Consider the following 21,011-nt stretch of genomic DNA (forward strand, 5'->3'; position numbering starts at 1 on the left):
CCTTGGTCTCCTGTCTTTTCTTTTCCATGGAGCTTTTTGGAAAGTTTTTCCAGACTTGCTCGTTATCGTTGTTCCATCATTTCAGTAGTTTGGGGTTTTCTCGGTAAAGATAACTGGAGTCCTTCTCCAGCTCATTTTTTACAAATGGAGAAACTGAGGCGAACAGGGTGGCCCTTGCTGAGGGTCACACAACTTCCTTCTCCAGCTCATTTTTTACAAATGGAGAAACTGAGGCAAACGGGATGACCCTTTCTGAGGGTCTTAAGTGACAGCTTAAGTGTCTGGGGCCACATTTGAATTCAGGTCTCTCTAACTCCAGGCTTAGGGCTCTAGCCACGGTATCACCTAGCTGCTTCTAGACTCGGATGTCTTCCTAATTGCTACCTTTTGGGGGACTTCCTTTGTTCCTAGGTTGGAGGAAGTCCCTGGCCCCTACGGAAGTGCTGTCCGTGGTGCTGAAAGGTTTCATTCTAATAATGAATGCGAACCTCCCACTTGAAGGTGCTCATTTTCCATCCGGGAGAGCTGCTGTCCATGGGGCTCCATCTCCTGCACCTGTAACTGTGTCTGCACCACTGGCTCCCTGACTCCTGTCTTATCCCTGGGCCATCCGTGACCCCCATATAACCCCAAATCTGGGCTAAGGCTCACGTGAGACCAGAAACACTTGTAAGACAAGGTCCTCTCTGACCTGAGGCTTCCTGGTCATGACCTAAAGAGTTTGAGCCCCTAAGGCCCCCCTCCTTTCTCCAGAGTTCCCAGTTGCCTCCTTTTCTGTTCTGGAGGAGGGCAAAAAGGGTGGTAGTAATGGGAGTGGATGATCCATAATTCTCTGGCTCAGGCCGATGCTAGGATGAGCCTGTCTTTCCCGAGCTCCTATCTACCGCTAGCGATGAAGAAAGAGAGAGCAGAGCCTTGAGCTGACCTGGGGTGAGAGTTAAGCCACATACAACAAAACTGATTCTAGGTGGACTTCCCGGACATATGTGGGGGAAAGAGGGCTGACCCTCGCAACAAAGAACCCGGGTTCAAATCCCACCTTTGTGGCTTGCTAGCTGTGTGATCTCGGGCAAGTCACAACCACTGTGGGCTTCAGTGTCTATATGACCTTCATGGCCATAGGTTATATATGTATGGCCTGTATGATCTGAATGAAGAAGTTGGGCTGGAGAATCTCTGGGATAATCCTTGGGGCCCCAGATCTCCTGCACTCCGGCCAAACTGGATTAATCCCCTTCTTTTGGGTCATCTTAACCTTCAGTGAAGCTCGTCCTACCTAATTCAATATCTCCTCCCCCCATTAGCCAGAAGTGATCTCTCATCAGTCCTAAGCCTGTGAATCCTGGGACTTCTAGCATCTAGTTCTATTAAATTTCTCTGTACCTATGTCTTTACCGTTTCCCCACCACTTACGAATAGAGTGTGAGTTTCCTAAGGACAGAACAAGGGTTCCTTCCTTCCTTCCTTCCTTCCTTCCTTCCTTCCTTCCTTCCTTCCTTCCTTCCTCCTTCCTTCCTTCCTTCCTTCCTTCCATTTGTTTATTTGCTTTGCTGAGGCAGTTGAGCTTAAGTGATTTGCCCAGAGTCACCCAGCCAGGAAGTGTGTCTGAGACCAGATTTGAATTCAGGTCCTCCTCACTTCAGGGCTGGTGCTCTGCCCACTGCACCACCCTGCTGCCTGTTTCCTTTACTTTTTAATCCCTTCTGGTGCTCAGCAGTTTGCACTTAGCATTGTCAGAATGAGAGTGGGCAGTCAGGCTGATGACTCACCAAGCCGAAAAGCTCTTCCTTGGGCCTGAGCTGGACTTACTGGAGGACAAGGCTGGCTTCCTTCCAATTAGGGATTCTTATTTTTGCACCACAGACCCCTTCTTAGAACAATGTCTTTAATGCATAAAAAAGAGCCACAGGAATAAAAAGGAAACCGATTCTATTGAAGTGCAATTATGAAAAAATCATTTAAGCCACATTCACAGATCCTGGTTTAAGAACCTTTGCATGGAGGCTGCACAGAACTTGGAGGGGAGCGATCACTGTGGGCGCTGGTTCCATGGGGGCTGTATCTGAGGCAATGGAGTCACAGAGGTTGGGACTATGGGGCTCCGTGTTACTGGGTTTGGGATCGCTATGGGGCCATGGGGGACCTCGGGGGAGTTAGAGTTTCGTAGGTGCCGCAGACCCTGGTTCCCTGAGACTGTTACTGTGAGGTTGGGATTGCTGGGCCCTGGAGCGGAATCCTTGTGAAGGTGGGGTCAGCCTGGGCCTAGACTTGGGAAATCACTGGCTCCCGTCCCTCGTGTCTTTCCCTTCCCCATCTTTCCCTCTGTCCCACGGCCCCAGCTCCAGAAAGCTCTGGAAAAACTCTTGAGTGTTGAGATGTGGCTGCCAGAGCAGCAGGTAGCACTTGGGCAGGTAGAAGGTAGTCAGGATCCCGAGGACACAGAGCAAGATGGCGGCCATCTGCGTGGCCGGCTGGTAGACCTTGGGCACGTTGGCGAGGAGCGGGATGAAGGAGATCCAGGTGATGAAGTAGGCCAGCATGGCGAAGGTGATGCCCCTGGCCAGGTTGTACCGCCCGGCCTGGCTCTGCACCATGAAGGTGCCCAGGAAGCAGAGGAAGGCCAGCACCGCGTTGACGACGTGCACCACGCCGAAGCTGAACCAGGAGCGCACCTGGCAGTGCACCAGCGCCTCGCGGGGCAGCGCCTGCCAGTCCGTCACCATGCGCTGGGGGAAGGCCGCCAGGTACCAGGCGCAGAGCGCGCCCTCCGCCAGCAGCAGCAGCACCAGCAGCAGCCAGGCCCGGGGCCCGCGCAGCCAGCTCCGGAGCCGCCTGGCCCCGCCCGGGAACTCGGAAGCCAGGAAGACCTCGGCCGCCCTGAGGAAGAGGGTGCCGAGGCAGCCGGTGAGGGGCAGGTGGAAGAGGGGCTGCTGAGCCAGGCAGCTGACCCTGCTGGGCCGGCCGGGGAAATGCAGGACACTGAGGCACACCACCAGCAGGCAGCCCAGGCCGAAGCAGCTGAGGCTTCCTCCCGAGGCCCGCACCACGGGCGAGCCCCGGCTGCGGCAGAAGAGCCCCAGAGCCGCCAGGCTCAGGCCCGCCTCCAGCAGCAGCAGGAGGAGCAGCACAATTACCACCGGCTCCCCCCAAGCCAGGAACCTGAGGGGCCGAGGAAAACACCGGGTGCTGAGATCAGGAGACCACTGGTGCTCTGGGCAGCGGCTGCAGGTCAGGTCATCTGCGAGGAGGGAGCGGAGGTGTGGGCCGGCCGCCGGGTCCCCCAGGGGTCTCCCCGACCCCCCTCGTCCCCCAGCTTGACGTACAGACATCCCAGCGCCTGTTCTTCTAGATAACTGACGGAGGATGCAGAGGGGACTGAGAGCCAGAGCCCCGGAGCCAGCCTCCAGAACCTACCTGACGATGTCACTTCTCAGAATCTCAGGGCTCTCTCCAGACCTCCAGGAGATTTCCTCTAGAACATCCCCCAGGGGCCACCTGGCGTCTGCTCGGGACCCAACACTCTGGTGGCGGCCCATGGCAATTCTGGATAGCCAAGGTTTTACTCGTACAGACAGAGAAGTAAAGTAACAGAGCACTGAGCTTGGAGTCAGTCACGGATTCAGATCCTGCCTCAGCCACAGTCAACAAGCACTTATTAAGCACTTACTGTGTGCCAGCACATAGCACATTAAGCTCTGAGGACACAGAAAGGAGCTTACATTCGAATGGGGAGAAAACGTTAAAAAAAAATGTACAAAATCCAGGATCTACGGACTAAATTGGACTAATTTGGAGGTCATTTCCAAGGGAAGTTACAAGCAAGGGAGGTCAAAAAAGTTCCATTTCTTCCTCTGGAAAATGGGGAAATTAGATTCAGTGACCTCTAGGATCCTGTGACTACAAGGCTTGGATGTTAATGATGTACAACGGGTAGAGTGCTGAGTTTATGAAGATCTGAGTTCGAATGTGGCCTCAGATGTTTACCAGCTGTGTGACCTTGGGTAAATCACTTAACCTGGTTTGCCTCAGTTCCCTCATTTGTACAAGGAGGATAGTAATGGAATCTACCTCCTAGGATTGCTGCGAGGATCAAATGAGATCAAATTCAATGTCTGGTATAATTAATTAATTAAATGCCTGGCACATTTAATTAATTAATAAGAACATAAAGGAGGGAAAAGGACCCACATGTGCAAAAATGTTTGTAGCAGCTTTTTTTTTGGTGTGGCAGCAAAGAATTGGAAAATGAGTAGACGCCCATCCATTGGGAATGGCTGAACAAGTTGTGGAATATGAAGGTAATGGAATATTATTGTTCTATAAAAATGATGAACAGGCTGATTTTAGAAAGGCCTGGAAAGATTTACATGAACCAATGCTGAGTGAAATAAGCAGAACCAGGAATACTGTACACAGTAACAGCAAAAATATACCATGATCAACTGTAAAAGGCTCGGTTCTTCTCAGTGGTTCAGTGAACCAAAGCAATCCCAGCAGACTTTGGACAGAAAATGCCTCTGCAGCCAGAAAAAGAGCTAAGGAGCCTGAATGTGAATCGACACAGCCTAAAATAAAGATATACGATGATCAACTGTGAAAGACTTGATTCTTCTCAGCGGTTCAGTGATCCAAGCAATCCCAATAGACCTTGGATAGAAAATGCCATCTGCATCCAGAGAAAGAACTAAGGAGACTGAATGTAAATCAACACAGGCTGTGTTCATTTCTTTTTCGTTTTTTTTTTTTTTTTTGTTGTTGTTGTTTTTGTTTTTGTTTTTCCTCTCTCCCATGGTTTTCCCCTTTTGTCCTGATTTTTCTCTCCCAACATGATTCATAAAGCAATGTGTATAATAAATAAATAAATAATAGAAAAATGTTCTATTTAATATTTAATTAAGTGGCATCCTTAATAATTGCTGGTTTTATGGCAATTAGATGGCACAGTGGAACAGTTACCAACCATAGAATCAGGACAGTGCAAGTTCAAATCCAACAGCAGAAACTTAGTAGGCTGTGTGACTCTGGACAAGTCAAAGAAAAATGCAATAATTGCTGTTTTTTTCCCTTCCTGTGATCATATGACTGAAATTTGCCCTAATTTCTCCTTGGCAGCCAGAGGCAGGAAGGATTTACTACTAAGAGGGTCCCTCATTTTTTCATCTCCAGGAAAGGTATCAACCAAGACCAGAGAACACAGGGGCAGTTCTGCTGAGACCATCCCTTAGAAATGGCGCTCACTCTTCCCAGAAGGGCCTGAGTGAGAGCATGAGCCAGTGGAGAAGGGCAGGAGGGATCTGCGTCACTTTTAGGGCGAATTTAGGGGGAGGAGTTGCATCCTCAGAGGTCAACGAGAGGCTGCTTCTGGACTTACCCCAGTTCTTTCTGTAGGTGCCGGCTTTGCAGCTGAGGCAGTCATAGCAGCAGGAGTGGAAACCTTTGACCCTCCGCACCTGGCCTTCCTCACATTCCCGGGAACACCTGGACACAGGCTCCTGGGAAAGGGGGGGAGGGGGAGAAATCACCGGCCAGACCCAGCTGCCCATCCTGGATTCTGGCCACAGTGAAGGTCCTGGGAGCCCTTTCCCATGCTATGGCTGTGAAGGTAGCGGCTTCATTTACTGATCCGAAAGGGCTTTGGATTCGAGTCTTGCCTGACACTTTGAGTCTGTCCCTTTTTAGCTCTGGGTTGCAATTTCTCCTTCAATGACAGAAGAGAATTATCCTGATCCTCTATGAATAGACTGGTGTATAATGGGGACGACTGGGTGGCTCTATATTGCACAAAGCGCTGGACCTGGACCTCGTCTTCCTGAATCACATCTGGCCTCTGACACTTACAACTGTGTGACTCTGGCCAAGTCACTTAACTCTGTGTGCCTCAGTTTCCCCATCTGAAGAAGGAAATGGCAAACTACTCCACGACTTCTGCCAAGAAAACCTCAAATGGGGGCATGAAGAGTCAGACACAACAGAAAAATGGCCCAAAATGGTAACAATCGGCCCATAGGGTGCAATGATCATCTCTATGCAGACAACTCAGAAGCTGTGATGGGAAGGAAGAAGGGAAATAAGCATTTGTTACACACCTCCTTTGTGCTAAGCACTGTGCCACGCTCTTTACAAATATGTTCCCATTTGATTGATGCTCACAATAACCCTGGGAGGTAGGTACCATTATTACTTCTTTTTTTACCATTGAGGAAACTGAGGCAGTCAGAGGTGAACTGACCTGTCCAGGGTCACACAGCTAGTAACAGGTCAGATTTGAACTCAAGTCCAGACCCAGAGTCCTGGTGCTCCAGCTGCCTCTGGTAGAGTGGAAAGGATGCTAAATTTGAAGGCAGCAGATCTGGATTCAAATCCCAATCTATCACTACTTGCGTGACCTTGGATAAATGAGGGCCTCAGTTTCTTTATTTGAATAAATTCGATGTCCCTTTTAGCTCTAAGTCTTCAAGCTTGTGATTTACATAATTAGTCCTGCAGTAGCCCCTGTCTGGGGAGATGGTCAACCCATCACCATGTCATCTGCATTTGGTCTAATATGGAGCTCATTATCTTAACCCCCAATCTGCCAGTTTTCAAGCATAGAGTCACATCCCCCGCCCCAGTTGTTAGCCACTTGAAGAGGAACAGCTTTTCCTGGGTTCCTCCTCGAACCCTGGGTAATCTGGCTTGGCCCTCGTGTGCCTGGAGCGGTACCTTCCCAGGCTTCCAAGCGGGCTTCTGGCTCCCTCTCTTCCCCAATGTCCCGTTGATCACAGACTGACCCAACAGAACCAGTCGCCCTTATTTCCCATCTCTCCCCTTCAGCTGAATTCCAGTTTACCATTCTCCCCGTACACTACTCTGTGTCTCACCACCGTGTTTTTGTGCACCCTGAGCCTGGACCATATCACCTCCCCAACTCTGCTTCTCAGCCTTCTAACTTGAGACCTTTCCTGGTCCTCCTGGCTGTTTGCCTCAGTTTCCTTCTCTGTAAAATGAGCTGGAGAAGGAAATGGGAAACGGCTCTAGTCCCTTTGCTAAGAAAACCATAAATGGGGTCACGAAGAGTCAGACATACTTGAAACATGAGCCCCTGATATTCGGCATAGTCCCAATGGACCTGCTTCCATTTCCACGTGGATGTGATGGGCTGACCCTGCACAAAGGATCATTCAGAGCCTCTGCTTTTCCTCCCTCCCTCCCTGCGCCCCCAGTACCTTATTCCCTTGGCTGTGCCAGCGGATCTGGGAACGATTGAGCTCCAGGCTCCCTTGGAAGGTGCCCACGGTAAGGAGCTCCGGCTCCTCATCTCTGTGCCAGACCCACAGCTTCAGATCGTAGTTCATGTCCACGTTCCCACTGTCATCGAACTGCAGGGTGAGCGAGCGAGCGGGGAAGCGCAGGTTGTACATCTTGCTCACGAGCTGTGGGGAGAAGGAACAAGATGCCCAGACCGACCGGGCCAGGGAGAAAGGAGGAAGTTGGGGCTGGAGGAAGAGGGAAAGGCGGCGATGGGATCTGGGATCAAGGAGGGATCTGGGATCGAGGAGGGAGCTGGGATCGAGGAGGGCTCTGGTCACGCCCTATTATTGCTGAATGAATAAACTCGAATGAATGAATGGAAACAAGTATCAAGTGAGCAGTTACTTAGTAGATGCATTCACTGAACGAGATGGTGCTGACTTTAAGGCACCTTATGGGCCTGAGATCAAGAACTAGATGGGACCTCAGCAGCCTCCAGGTCCAATCCTCTCGTTTTCCAAAAAGGAAACTGAGGCTAGAGGAGGTTCATGGGTTCATCAATCCCTCAGGAGTCATCTGAGCTCATCTTCTCATTTTAAAGAGAAAGAAACTGAAGTCCAAAGCTCAAAAGGAGATCAAGGAGCTTCCCAAATCCAGTGGCATTTTACCACCACCACCACCATTTGTCCAATATCTCGTCTCTGTGTCTTAGCCAAACTTCTTGGGGGAAAAACCTGTCAGGGGCGGCTAGATGGTGGCCCTGGAGACAGGAAGACCTGAGTTCAAATCCAGCCTCAGATACTTCCAAGCTGTGTGATTCTGGGCAAGTCACTCTTTACCTTTCTCCTTAACCTTTTGTGGTCTTGCTTCCTTGGCCAACTGAAACTGCTCTTCCCAAGTTACCATTGACCTTAAAGTGCTGGTTCCAACGGTCTTTCCTCTGGCCTCCCCTTCTAGACCTCTCTACTGAGTCCAACTGTTCGTTCTCCTGATTATTCCCTCCTCTCTGGGTTTTCTGGCCACTGCTCTTTCTTGATTCTCCTCCTACCTCTCTGACCTCTCCTCAATCTCATTAGTTCATCATCCACATCATGCTCAATAATCCTGGTTCCTCTTCTCCTTGTATGGTCCCTCATTCATCAGCTCTCATGGCTTTCATGAAAATGAAATGAGATTTAATGAAAATCTGGATATCCATTCCTGGTCTGTCTGCTAACTTTCAGACCCACATCAAGTCCACTTTTATTGGGTATGTTGAATCTTCCCTTTTCATAATCTCCCTCTTTCTTTCTTTTCTTTTTTTGTAATCTCCCTCTTTCTTTCTTTCCTTTCCTTTCTTTTTCTCTTCCTTTCTCTCTCTTTCTTTCTTTTTCTTTTTCTCTCTCTTTCTCTTTCTTTCTTTCATTTTTTCTCTCTTTCTTCCTTTGTTTCTTTCTCTTCCTTTCTCTCTCTTTTTCTTTCTCTCTTTCTCTTTCTTTTGCTAAGGCAATTAGGGTTAAGTGACTTGTCTAGGAAGTATTAAGTGTCTGAGGCCAGATTTGAAATTAGGTCCTCCTTCGGGGCTGGTACTCTATCCACTGTGCCACCTAGCTGCCCCAATTTCCCTATTTCTATTGAGTCATCATTGGTTCCTCTCTTTGCCACAGCCCTTGGATGCGGGAGACTGTTTTTTCTTCTTATTTGTACATACACAGCATTTCTGGTGGCCCCCACTTTCTTCCTAGCTCTGACCACCAGCTCCCACCTGGACCAGGGCGATAGCCTCCTAATCTGATCTCTCTGCCTCTGGTTTCTCCCCTCTCCAATCCATCCTCTGCCAAAGTAATCTTTCTGGTGTGGGGGTCTGGCCAGATTGCTTCTAGCCCACAAACCCAGTGGTTCCCTATCACTGCCAGGATCAAATATTAAACACCCACTGGATATTCTTCATTCATCTGCGCCACCTTCCCCACCTTTGCAGCCTTGTGACATGGAGCTTCCCTTCCCAAGCAAACTGGCCGCTTCTGCTGCCTCTTAGAGAAGACCCTCCACCTCCGGCCTCTGCCGGCCCCCTTTGCCTGGAGTGACTTCCCTCCCCACCTCTACTTCCTAGAGCCCTCAGTTTCCTCAGAATTTCTGCAGGAAGTCTTGCTGACCCCCCACAGCTGCCAAGGCTCTCCCTCCTCCCGATAACTTTTGCACATTCATGAGCCTCCCCCGGTAGAAGGCAAGCTGCCGAGAAGACCGTAATTTCTGTTTCTCTCCACCCTGGCAAAGAGCCGGCCCGGAGCGGGCAGCGGTCCTCACCTCCCAGGGCCGAGTGCTGTTCTGGGAGGGGCACCCGGAGGCGTTGCAGCCCAGGGAGAGGTGCAGGGCATGAGCCACGCTGTAGACGGCCGCGTAGACAGCGAAGGTCTGGTGGTGCTGCAGGCTGGCTGAGACATTCTCGTGGCTGATGTGGTCACACTGCGGACACTGTGGCCCGATCATGTCCTCCCTGGAGGGGAGGGTCTCGCCCAAGCTGTCGCAGAAGGTCTGGTTGGCGGCCTGGCTCAGGCACCGGGCCACGTAGTCGCTGAACTCGGGCAGCGGGGAGCCCTGCAGGAGGAACCCCAGGATGGTGCCCACCCTCCGGATGCCGGGCAGCTTGATGACCAGCTCGGACACCAGCCAGGCTTCACTGGCCACCCATACCTTGGGCGTGACCCGGGTCTGGATGCAGTACTGGAAGAGGGTGCGGGCGGCCGCCGCCGAGGAGAAGAGCACCACCACCTGCACCGCGCTCTGGTTGATCTGCTGCAGGATGTTGCCCACCTTGCCCAGGTCCTGCGGGTCCCGGGCCTTGGGCAGCGGCAGGATGCCCTCGTGGGCGATGCAGATGCTGCGGTTGTTGGCCAGGCTGGAGAAGATGCTGAGCCCCTGGCGGCCGTACTCGTCGTCGCTGCCCACGGCCGCCACCCAGTTCCAGCCAAACAGGCTCAGCAGGTCCACTATGGCCTCCAGCTGCACCCGGTCGCTGGGGATTGTCCGGAAGAAGGACGGGAACATCTCCCGGTTGCTCAGCCGGTCAGTGCTGGCCCCGTAACTGACCTGCGGGAAGAAGAGGCTGGGCCAGGAGTGTGGCCAACGGGCCCACGGCCAAGGCTGGTTAGGGGCGTGGAAGCCCAACGGCAGGGGACTGAAGCTCTGGGGAGGAGAGGGGGACTTTGGTGAATGGGGATGGGGGCCTGGGAGGATGGAGGCTCAACAAGTGGAGATGGGGGCCTCTGAGGGAATGGAGGCTCAACAAGGAAGGATGGGGGCCTCTGAGGGGATGGAGGCTCAACAAGGAAGGATGGGGGCCTCTGAGGGGATGGAGGCTCAACAAGAGGGGGTGGAGGGACAATGAGAACATGGAAATTTCCTGAGTGGGATTGGGGCTTAGTGAGTGGGAGCAGGGATAAGAACTCAATGTAGGGTGGTCTCTATTTGAATAAACCCAGGCTGTTTCCTGCCTTAACATTTAATCTGCCCAAGCTTAGGAGGCAAAGCTGCTGTTTGACACCAAGCCGGGGTTTTGTGCCCGTGTCCAGGAAATGTTTCTGCCCCCTCTACGGCACTGCAGAAGACAGAAAGGTGACTCCCTGCCTGAGAGCAGGTTCAGGCCTGCAAGGAGCTAGGGAGGGAACTCGAATCAGCGCCCCAGCCCTGCCCCCGGGCTCCTGTACCTGGGGCATCAGGAAGAAACCGAAGAGCTTGCCCGTGATGAGGGCGAGCTCGGAGGAGTGGGGGCCGATGACCGCCACTACGCGGGGCCAGTACTGGGTGTAGTTGCAGTAGGCGCCGATGTCCTGGCTCTTGCTTTGCGACATAAACAGGAGGCTGGGCTTCATGGTGACCATGGGCAGGGAGCATGTGTCATAGAGGTCATAGCCCAGGGAGATGCCGGGCAGCAGGGCTGACGAGCTGTTGATCTCCTCGATGGCCATCTTCATGGCCAGGGCCCACAGCAGCCCTATTGCTGAGAACCTGCATTGGAGGAGCCCCCCAGCCTGAGCCTCAGAGCCCTGACCCGGGGGCTCCAGTCTTGGAAATCAGCCCTGAATGGTACACGGCCCCGTCCTCTGCTCCTTCTCAATGCTGGGACTATCCTCTTATTTAGCATACAGATGAACCAGACATCTCTGCCCTTACCCAGGACAGAAATGCCCTGGAGCCCCTTCTACCTCCCACCCCTGCCTCAAGTTCTTTTAGGGCAGAAAATATTCATCAATTAATAACTAGATTTATTAAGCACCTACTATGTGCCAAGCCGCTTGCTAAGCTCTGGAGATACAAAGAAAGGCAAAAGTCAGACCTCGCCCTGGAGAAGTTCACAATCTAAAAGGAGAGACAACAAGCAAGCAAAATGCACAAACAAGCTATGTAAAGGAGAAACGGGAAAGGAGGAAGGAAGGCGGTAGAATCATGGAGGATTGGTTGGGAGAACCATTCTGTAAGAGGTGGGATTTGAGAAGTTAGGGGAGCAAATGAGGGGGAAGCTGAGGTCCCTTCAGTTCTAAGCTATAAACCAGAGAGACAATAGCGAACAGGCTCAGAGGGAGACCAGGGCTCAAATCTCAATTTCAATGCTGGACAGCAATAGCTAACACAGTGCTTTAAAGTTTGCAAAGAACTCCTCCCCACATGTTATTTTTATAACACCCCTGGGCAAACGACAACTTCTGTGGGTCTCAGATTCATCCCATATATTGAGTAGGGGGTGACATTACCGGCTCTGCCCTTTAGGAGAATGACTTTGATGGCTGAATGGAGAATAGGTGAGAGAGGAGCGAGATTTGCAGCAGGCAGACTCCCCTCCCCCACCCCCCAGCAGCTATTGCAGTAGTCCAGATGTGAATAACTTCCCCCCCATAGTATTGCAATAACCCAGATGTGAAATGATGATGATCCAGCAGGATGGAGGCAGTATCAGGGGAGAGAGAAGGAGGACTATATCTAAGAGACAGGGAAATCAGGAGGCCTTGGCAACAGGTTGGATGTGGGGGATGAAAGAGAGGGGGGAATCGGGGGAGCCCGGGGGACCGGGAGGAGGGTACTGCTCCCTCCAGGAACAGTGAAGGTTGGGGTGGGGGAAGGGTTCTTGTCTTTGTTTCCTGCCAGCACTTTTTTGGTTGTTTGGGGAGGTGGGGAGGGGGCATTTCCTTAGCTAACAAATCAGAAGACTATAGGCAGCTCAGTCTTAATGGGAAGCTCCCTGGGAGCATTGAGAATAGAAGAGGGGACTTGCTCAGTGTGTTTAGTCAGATGCCTCAGAGTTGGGACTTGAATCTAGTCCCCCTCCCCAGTCCCAGTTCTCTCTCTGCACTGCCATGGCTGCCTCTTCTTGGCACATTAGCAGGTGCTTAATAAATTATTACTGGCTGAGTGGGCTCTGGAGGCTATTCTAGGGCTGTGTACCCGGCACTGAGATCCTCTGCCTTCCTTATCTGCTGCCCAGACCCTCCGGGGCTAACTCACACCTGACCTGAGATCGTCCCCACCAGGAGGCACCCCACCCCAGCTGCTTGCTATCTGAGAACTCCCCCATCCCATTTACCTGACGCAGAAATCCCAGGACCCCCTGCTCTCCCCCACTTCTGTGACATCATCCTCCCCTTTACCTGGTCCACGTGCCTGGGGGCTCTTCCCCTTTTCTGTCTCACAGACCCCCAGTGCTTCCCTCCTCTTACCCGGCCCAAAGACCTTTTGGGATTTCCTCCTCTCTTTACCTGGTACTTGCCCCCCTACTCCTGCCTATAGAGTTTAGGGGGCTCCTCCTTTTATCTGGAACAGATTCTTCGGGGCTCCCCTGTTCCCTGTTACAGGCTCCCTGGGGCCTTCCTCCTTACCTGGTGCCCAGACTCCCGGTCTCCCCACCCCCTCAGCCCCCGTTTTGCCTGGCACACTCCCCCACCCCTCCCGATCTCAGCCTTCCCCCTCCCCACTTACTGGGTGCACAGCATCCCCTCCGGCCGGCCCTGCTCTGGAGCTTCCTCGTCTTGGACCCCGAAGGGGAAGAGGCCCCCCAGGATGTAGTCCCCGTTCAGCCTGAGCTGCCTGGAGATGCACAGCTTGGCCTGGGCCGGGCAGCAGGCCAGGCCCAGGCTCAGGCCCAGGCAGTGCAGGGAGGCCCACATGGTGGAAGGGAGGCAGGGGCGCTTCTGCTCCTCACAGAAGGACGCGCAGACAGATACCAAATGGACGCAGCCTGCAGCGGAGGGTGGGGGAGCAGAAGCCTGGAGATTTGCTTAGCAAAAGCCTCTCCCTTCTTGCTCCCCGGCTCGGGGCCCACTAGGCAAATGGGCCGCAGGGCCGGGGAACCAGGGCTGGATTTTAATAGTTGCTTTACATAGCTCCATCACGGAAGGATTTGCACACACTCTCAGCCTGGTCTGCCCAAGTGGGCTCAGCATTAGGACCGCCGCAGTAGCCTCAGCTATGGGACCACGAGCCCTGAATAACATGAGCTGGCCAGAGATGCTCCTGAACAGGAGGCGGGAGGTGCTTTGTATCATATCCCTCACACTTGCCCGATTTCTGGTCTTGGACAAATTGCACCCCCACACACACACATGCCCCCCGTGAGGTTCATTTGTCCAATAAGGAGATTCATTCTTATACCCCACCTCTTGGGTAAGGTCGCTCTCAGCCCTAAAGGCTGTGATGATTAGAAAAGTTCCAGAGATTTAGGTTCTGGGTAACTTATTAGTTTTATAAAATTTTTTTATTTTTATTAAGAAGGCCAGCATATAAGTGAAATGAGCAGAACCAGGAGATCATTATACACTTCGACAACGATATTGTATGAGGACATATTTTGATGGAAGTGGATTTCTTTGACAAAGAGACCTGAGTTTCAATTGATAAATGACGGACAAAAGCAGCTACACCCAAAGAAAGAACACTGGGAAACAAATGTGAACTATCTGCATTTTTGTTTTTCTTCCCGGGTTATTTATACCTTCTGAATCCAATTCTCCCTATGCAACAAGAGAACTGTTCGGTTCTGCAAACATATATTGTATCTAGGATATACTGCAACATATCCAACATATAAAGGACTGCTTGCCATCTAGGGGAGGGGGTGGAGGGAGGGAGGGGGAAAAAATCGGAACAGAAACGAGTGTCAATATAAAGTAATTATTAAATAAAAATTAAAAAAAAAGAAGGCCAGCATATTATTAATAAAAGGATGGTCATTTGGTTTTCTCCCTGTCCAAAAACATACAGGAGGCTCAGGGCTTATCTATCTGCCATATACAGATGAACTTTTAAAAATATATTTTTCAATTATCCTTTAAGAATTTTTGAGTTCCTATGCTCAAAAAGTTATCAAACTGTGCATACCCTTTGACCCAGCAGTGTTACTACTGGGCTTATATCCCAAAGAAATACTAAAGAAGGGAAAGGGACCTGTATGTGCCAAAATGTTTGTGGCAGCCCTGTTTGTAATGGCCAGAAACTGGAAAATGAGTGGATGCCCATCAGCTGGAGAATGTCTGAATAAATGGTGGTATATGAATATTATGGAATATTATTGTTTTGTAAGAAATGACCAGCAGGATGATTTCAGAAAGGCCTGGGGAAACTTACACGAACTGATGGTGAGTGAAATGAGCAGGGCCAGGAGATCATTATATACTTCAGCAACAATACCATATGATGATCAATTCTGATGGACGTGGCTCTTTTCAACAACAAGATGAACCAAATCAGTTCCAATGGAGCAGTAATGAACTGAACTAGAGACACCCAGCGAAAGAACTCTGGGAGATGATTATGAACCACTACATAGAATTCCCAATCCCTCTATTTTTGTCGGCCTGCACTTTTTATTTCCTTTACAGGCTAATTGTAAACTATTTCAAAGTCTGGTTCTTTTTGTACAGCAAAACAATGGTTAGGACATGTATACTTATATTGTATTTAATTTATACTTTAACATATTTAACATGTATTAGTCATCCTGCCATCTGGGGAGGGGGTGGTGGAAAGGAGGGGAAAAATTGGAATGAAAGGTTTGGCCATTGTCAATGCTGAAAAATTACCGATGCATATACCATGTAAATAAAAAGCTATAATAAAAAAAAAAGTCTGCTTCAATCTGAACTAAATGTTAATCAGTTCTTTCTCTGCACAAATGTCTACCAGTTCTTCAGGTAAATAACATTTTTTCCTCAATGGGTCTTTTAGAATTATCGGGGTCATTGTCTTGAACAGAGCAGGTAAATCATTCCCAGTTGAAACAAAATTGCTGATACTATGTACTCTGCTCACGTCACTTTGCATCAGTTCATGTAAATCTTCCCAGGTTTTCCAAAACTCTCCTCCTCATTCTTTTTGCACAATAATATTACAAGTGAGTTACCTACAGAAATCTTATTCTAGGACCATAGGAATCATCATTTAGAATTGGAAGGAACCTTAGAAACTAGTGAATCTGACATTCCCTCCCCCATCTCATACTGGATGAATCTGAGCCCCCCAGAGGTCGTAGTTTGCCCCTGGCTGGTATAAAAACAAAATGAGATAATATATGTGAAAAAAGCTCTTTGCAAACCTTAACGCACTCCGTTAGCTAGTTACTGTCCAGTATTGAAAGAGAGATGTGGATACAAGGCTACGTGGCTCCAAGCCCATGTATATTCCCTCTAGTTGTAGGTTAGAAGTGGAAGGGACCTCAGAGGTCAGCTAGTGTAATCCCCACCCCCTCCATTTTCTTGGCCAGGGCTCAGCTGGGATCAGCTGGAAGGAAGCAGGTCATCTCCTGAGACACAGAGAGAAGGGGGACATCCAAGACCATGCGCCTAGTGGATGGCAGTGGGAGGGCCCTACCCCAGGCCTTCTAACCAATTCTGTGTTCCTTCCCCTGGGCCTCAGAGACTCTCAAGTCTCAAGGGCTCCCCGAGATCCTTCGAGAACGGCTCTTGCCTGGGGATGCTGGGGCTAGAAGGAGGAGAAGGAAGAAGAGGAGAGGAGGTCTCCCCTGTCTTGTCTCCAAGGCAGAAATGGAAGGGAAGGACATGGACCCAGAGAACGGATTGCAAGTGTCATTCACCCCCATAGAACAAAGTCTGATCTTCATGGAAAACATGGCAACAGGGCAATGTTGTTACTCCCTTATTTAAATGGAATATGCACTTAGTTTCATCAGTATTCTCTTTTTTGGTTTTTCTTCAGTAGGTGGACTCTGTGTTGGTTAGTGATGGCTAAATTCACAATAAAATAAAAATGATTTTTATTAAAAATCTTTTATTAAAATTTTAATATAACAATAATAAATATTATAAAAATAAAAAATTTAATATGATAATATAATAAAAATAATAATATAATAATAATAATTTTTATTAAAAAAGAAAAAAAGACACTGGTAAGGGATGAGCCAACAATTGGCAGTGAGTCGTCGCATGGCCCCAAAGGAGGAGGATTGGGAAAGGAGGGTGACTGTGACAATGATCTGTTCCAGTTTCTCTGCCTGGGACAGATGGTGACAAAACAGCAAGAGGAAGTGGGCCAAAGGAGAGGTGATCCACTGAAAAAGCCTCCGCAGAAACACGGCGGGCACTGAGGGCGCCGTGTGATTGTTAGTGAGAGGGAAGAGAGTGAAGTGGCTAGAACTGGCCTTGGCCCTGGGAAATGTGTCTCTGACTCATCCTGCCTGAATGACCCTGGACACTGGACTTCTTAGGGATTTAGATCAGACCAGAAGTTGCAGAAAGGTGCTAGCCTGAATGGGTGGAGGGAGTTCCCCTACTTGGGAGTTCCCTAAAGCAATAAAATCACAGAGCTAACTAGGTGACCTATATATACATATATATATATATATATAGGATGAGAAATTTAGAGCTGATGGAGAAGCCAACGAGTCCAGCTCCCATATTTGACAGAAGAGGAAACTGAGGTCCAGACAGGTGATCATGTCAAAGGCAGGATTGGAACTCAGTACCTCTGACTCTGGAGCTGGTTGTCTTTTCACTGTTCCAATCCTGCCTGACACTTGGGTGTGGTTCAATGACTGCTGAGATCACATTGGGAGTAAATGATTAATTAAATAGAATGTAAGCTCCGAGGAAACAGGATGGTTCCTTCCTGGATGCTCAGGACTCAGCACAGGGCCTGACTCAAAGCTTCATGGCTGTTTGCTGGATTGAAAGAAAGTGGGTCCCCCAAATGGCAATACAGAGGGGCGAGGGGGGGTGGGGGGTGACACAGGAGAAACTGTACAAAGGAAGTTGCTGGAGAAATATGTGCTTGGAAGAAGCAGGTCAAAAGCTCCCTTAGGACGCACCTCTCTGGAGAAGCTGAGAAAGGCCCCCTGGTCACTGGACAGCTGCCCTTGCGGGGGATTATGGGAGGGTTACAAGAGTCACTTGCCCCCTGCCTTGATGGAAGAAGGAACTGAGGAGACTCCACATCCATTGGACCTTGGAGAACCTCCAGTAAATCGGGACTTGCAAGCCATTTTTATCTCCTGGGTGCCTTCTAAGGATCCCTTCTCCGAATCATGTTTCTAAAAGCATAAAATGAAATACATAGAAGTATGAAGAAAAGTAATTATATTGAAATTGTTATTGATTTTTTTTGTTTTAAAAAATTGACAGATCCCATGTTAAGAACCTCTGACCGAGACCAATCCCTCTCATTTTAAACATGAGGGAACTGAGGTGCAGAGAGGCTGAGCTACTGAGAACTCCTCCTTCCCTCCCCACCAAGGTGGGTCTGGGGCCTCTCCCCTCACCAGAAGGAATATGGTGCAGCAGGCTGCCCCTCCTCCTCCCCTCACCACGCTGGGGGGGACAGGCCATGCAAATGGCCCAGGATCAACAGAAGGCAAATTCTGTCTCCGCTGCACCTTATGCCAACAGACTGGGAGCTGGGCCGGCTCCAGGTGGCGGCTCTTGGAGAAGGAAGATCAGAGCCCGGGCATGGGGCGGAGACGTGGACAATCCGGGCAAAGCCCAAGGACGGGCCACCTGGGCACTGACTGTGGCTGGCTCTGTAGCTTTCTCCTTTCAATAGTTCTTGAGTTAAGCAGGAGAGAAAGGGGAGGGTGCTTCTGCCCGGAGGAATAGATAGATATATTTTTTAATTGCTGAAACTTGGCAAGAGATTTTTGGAATTATGGGATAGATTTCCATCGTAAGGACTAGGCTTTAAACCCCAATCACTCTGGCTCTCCTTGATCAGTCAACAACAGCTCCAGGGCCAAGCCCTGATTACTCATTGCTTGGGCCCTGACTGGCTCAGAGTGAGTGTAAATAGCAGTTGTTTCTGTTTGGGCCAGAAGTCCCTGGAGGATCGTCCCTTCCCAGAATGGTTTGTTTTTTTTGACCAGGTGCCTCATTCTCTGCCTCAGTTTTTACCTAGTCTTAACCCTTGATTGGACTTTGTTTTAGTTAAACTGAGACCTGGGAAAAACCCTACCTTAAAAAGGCCGAAGTCTCTGCTGCCTCGGGGGCTATCTGCAGTTGTCCTGATCTCTGTCTTGCCACTGGCCCCAGATGGCCTCCCCTCTTTGGACTAGTGAGGGCCGTGGCTGGTGGGTCTCTGGGGGTCAGCGCATGGGCAGTTCATTGATCCCCTTCAGCCCCTCCCCCTCAGCTTCTCTGGTTAACTCGTGGGGTTCGGGTAACTTCCCAGGAGCCTCTTTTGTAACCCCATCTTTATATTCTGCAGAAAATTTAATAATCCGGCATCTCCTTCCTCTAAGTGAAGTACCCTGCCTCTCTTCCACCACCATGCCGGACTGCTTCGATCCCAGGGTCTTGCCCTCCCCTGACCCCTCATCCTTCGGTAGCTGCCCAGGGCCCTGGGATGACACTGGGCTCTGTTCTCGGGTGACCTGTCCGGGGGTGGGTGAGGGGGTTCACGCTCTCTGTGGAATAAAGAATGTATTAAAAAGGATCATAGTCTGAAGGGAGGGGCGGTTGGGGGCAGCAGCTTGGGCCCAATTCTCCTAAAAGTCAGGAGCCAAAGAAGACGAGCCTCTTGAGTGTGTGTGTGTTGGGGGGCGGGGTTCATCCCCTGCATTTGTGCTGGGCACAATGGCTGCCTCATGAACACTTGTGAGAGGTGGCTAGCTGGGGTCGGAGCAGAGCTCTGGAGCCAAGAGGACCCAAGTTCAAATCCAGCTTCAGATCCCTACAAGCTGTGTGACCCTGAACAGGTCACTTACCCCCACTGGCCTCCAAAAACAAAACACCTCATTTGTTAGTGGCTGCCAAAATTGTTTGGGATTCTCTGCCCTGCCCCCTAACACCCTGTTGTCCTTGTGACCAAAAAGGACCAAAATGACATCATCATATTAGGTTTAAGTTAGTGTGTCTGACTGGCTGATCAGACCAATAGGAGCTTGGAAGGAAGGCTCTACCACATGACCGGCACAAACAGGAACATTTGGGGTAGAGTCTCTCTCTTTGCACATCTCACATTTCTGTGCAGCTGCTGTGATTCTGCTTGGCTCACACAGCACCACAGCTTCTCTGATGAGAGCCCGCCATGCTGCGCCAGGGTCTCCATAATCAATTCCAAAGTTCTTAGGAAAGACCTCGAGAGTGTGTCCTTTTTCTGACCATCTTGCGAGCACTTGCCTTAAATTCTCCTAAAATAGTCTTTTGGGCAAGTGTATTTTTGGCATTCGGACAATCTTGCCCTCTCTTCAGTAAAATTAGAACTCTTGGCAGTTCAGAAGGGATCTCGGTGTCTGGTGCCTTCTCCTGCCAGGAGATCTTCAGAATCTCCCTAAGACAATTCGAAAGGAAGCGATTCAGTTTCCTAGCAGGGATCTGATAGACTGTCCAGGATTCACAGGCAGACACCATCAGCACAACGGCTCTCTAGACTTTCAGGCTGATAGTCGGGCTAATACCTTTCTTCTCCCACATTTTCCTCAAGAGCTTCCCAAACACTGAGTCAGCTCTGGCAATATATGCGTCATTATCAATGGGTCCATCCTTGGAAAGTTTACTGCCAAGGTTAGTGAACTTATCGGTTCAGTATTTTCCCATTTGCTGTAACTGATGGTGCCACAATGCATGGTGTGGTGTTGGCTGATGGAGGATCTGTGTCCTTGGTATTAACTGTTGGGCCGAAATTAGCTCAAGTGGCAGAACTTTCAGAACCCCTTTTTACAGGACCTCACTCTCAATCACCAAATTGTGCGTAGGGGAAAGAGCACTCCTCCTGCTCTTGTCACATCCTGCCTGTGGTCTTGGGAAGTTACTTAGCCTCCAGAGGCCTCAGTTTTCTCATTTGTAAAATGGAGATGTTGGACTGAGGCCATTTCCAGTTCAAGAACAGAATATGTTAAATTATTTCCCACTGAGGCTTTTGCAAAATAGTTTAAATTTAGAACTCATAAAAGATTGAGAAGTGAGAGAAAGGATTATTTTTCTCATATTAACAATCAATTATTGAATTAGGACCAGAATTTTTTCAGATGTTATAGGTTGCTCAGTCTCTGAAGGAAATTTTTGATGGATGAGATTGTTCAATTCCCCTAAGTACATGCTTTTGCAACCTTGGGTGGGAGACCCACCCAACTAGGGAACTTTACAGAAAATTTAATCTAATATGAATTCGAGCTCAGTGTGTTCCATTCATCCAGATCTGAGTAGAGGTGGGCCCCCTTTTATCTAGATTGCCATAGGTAGGAAGGGTAGTCTGGGTAAGAGAAAAGTCTCCTTATTCAAGACTCCAAGCCAAGATTCCTTGTCCAAAGTCAAGTCTCGGAGGCCCTCATCACTCACCTTTCATTATAATATTCGTTCTTCCCAATG

At 49.8% G+C, this 21,011-nt stretch overlaps 1 protein-coding gene across 1 annotated transcript; it reads right to left on the reverse strand.

Annotated features, from left to right (window-relative positions):
* Positions 1-1,497: 1,497 nt before the first annotated feature.
* TAS1R3 (taste 1 receptor member 3) lies at positions 1,498-19,752 on the reverse strand. Its single transcript, XM_051990856.1, has 8 exons — positions 19,663-19,752; positions 18,952-19,075; positions 13,180-13,438; positions 10,917-11,217; positions 9,517-10,299; positions 7,206-7,412; positions 5,372-5,492; positions 1,498-3,238 (listed from the first exon to the last, which is right to left on the reverse strand). The coding sequence occupies exons 1-8, from the start codon at positions 19,750-19,752 to the stop codon at positions 2,277-2,279; spliced, it is 2,847 nt and encodes a 948-aa protein (XP_051846816.1). The 3' UTR covers positions 1,498-2,276.
* Positions 19,753-21,011: the final 1,259 nt, after the last annotated feature.

The sequence above is a fragment of the Antechinus flavipes genome, chromosome 3 (assembly GCF_016432865.1).
Source record: "Antechinus flavipes isolate AdamAnt ecotype Samford, QLD, Australia chromosome 3, AdamAnt_v2, whole genome shotgun sequence".
Taxonomy (NCBI): domain Eukaryota; kingdom Metazoa; phylum Chordata; class Mammalia; order Dasyuromorphia; family Dasyuridae; genus Antechinus; species Antechinus flavipes.

What these genes read in the sequence shown, in the direction of transcription:
- TAS1R3 (XM_051990856.1), bottom strand. Translation starts at nt 19,752, where the DNA reads ATGGAGACCCTGGCGCAGCATGGCGGGCTCTCATCAGAGAAGCTGTGG. An exon ending in GGTGGTGGAAGAGAGGCAGG is followed by an intron (nt 13,439 to 18,951) that starts GTACTTCACTTA and finishes CCTCCGCTGCAG; the next exon opens with GCTGCGTCCATTTGGTATCT. An exon ending in GGCACAGCCAAGGGAATAAG is followed by an intron (nt 5,493 to 7,205) that starts GTACTGGGGGCG and finishes CCCCTTTCCCAG; the next exon opens with GAGCCTGTGTCCAGGTGTTC.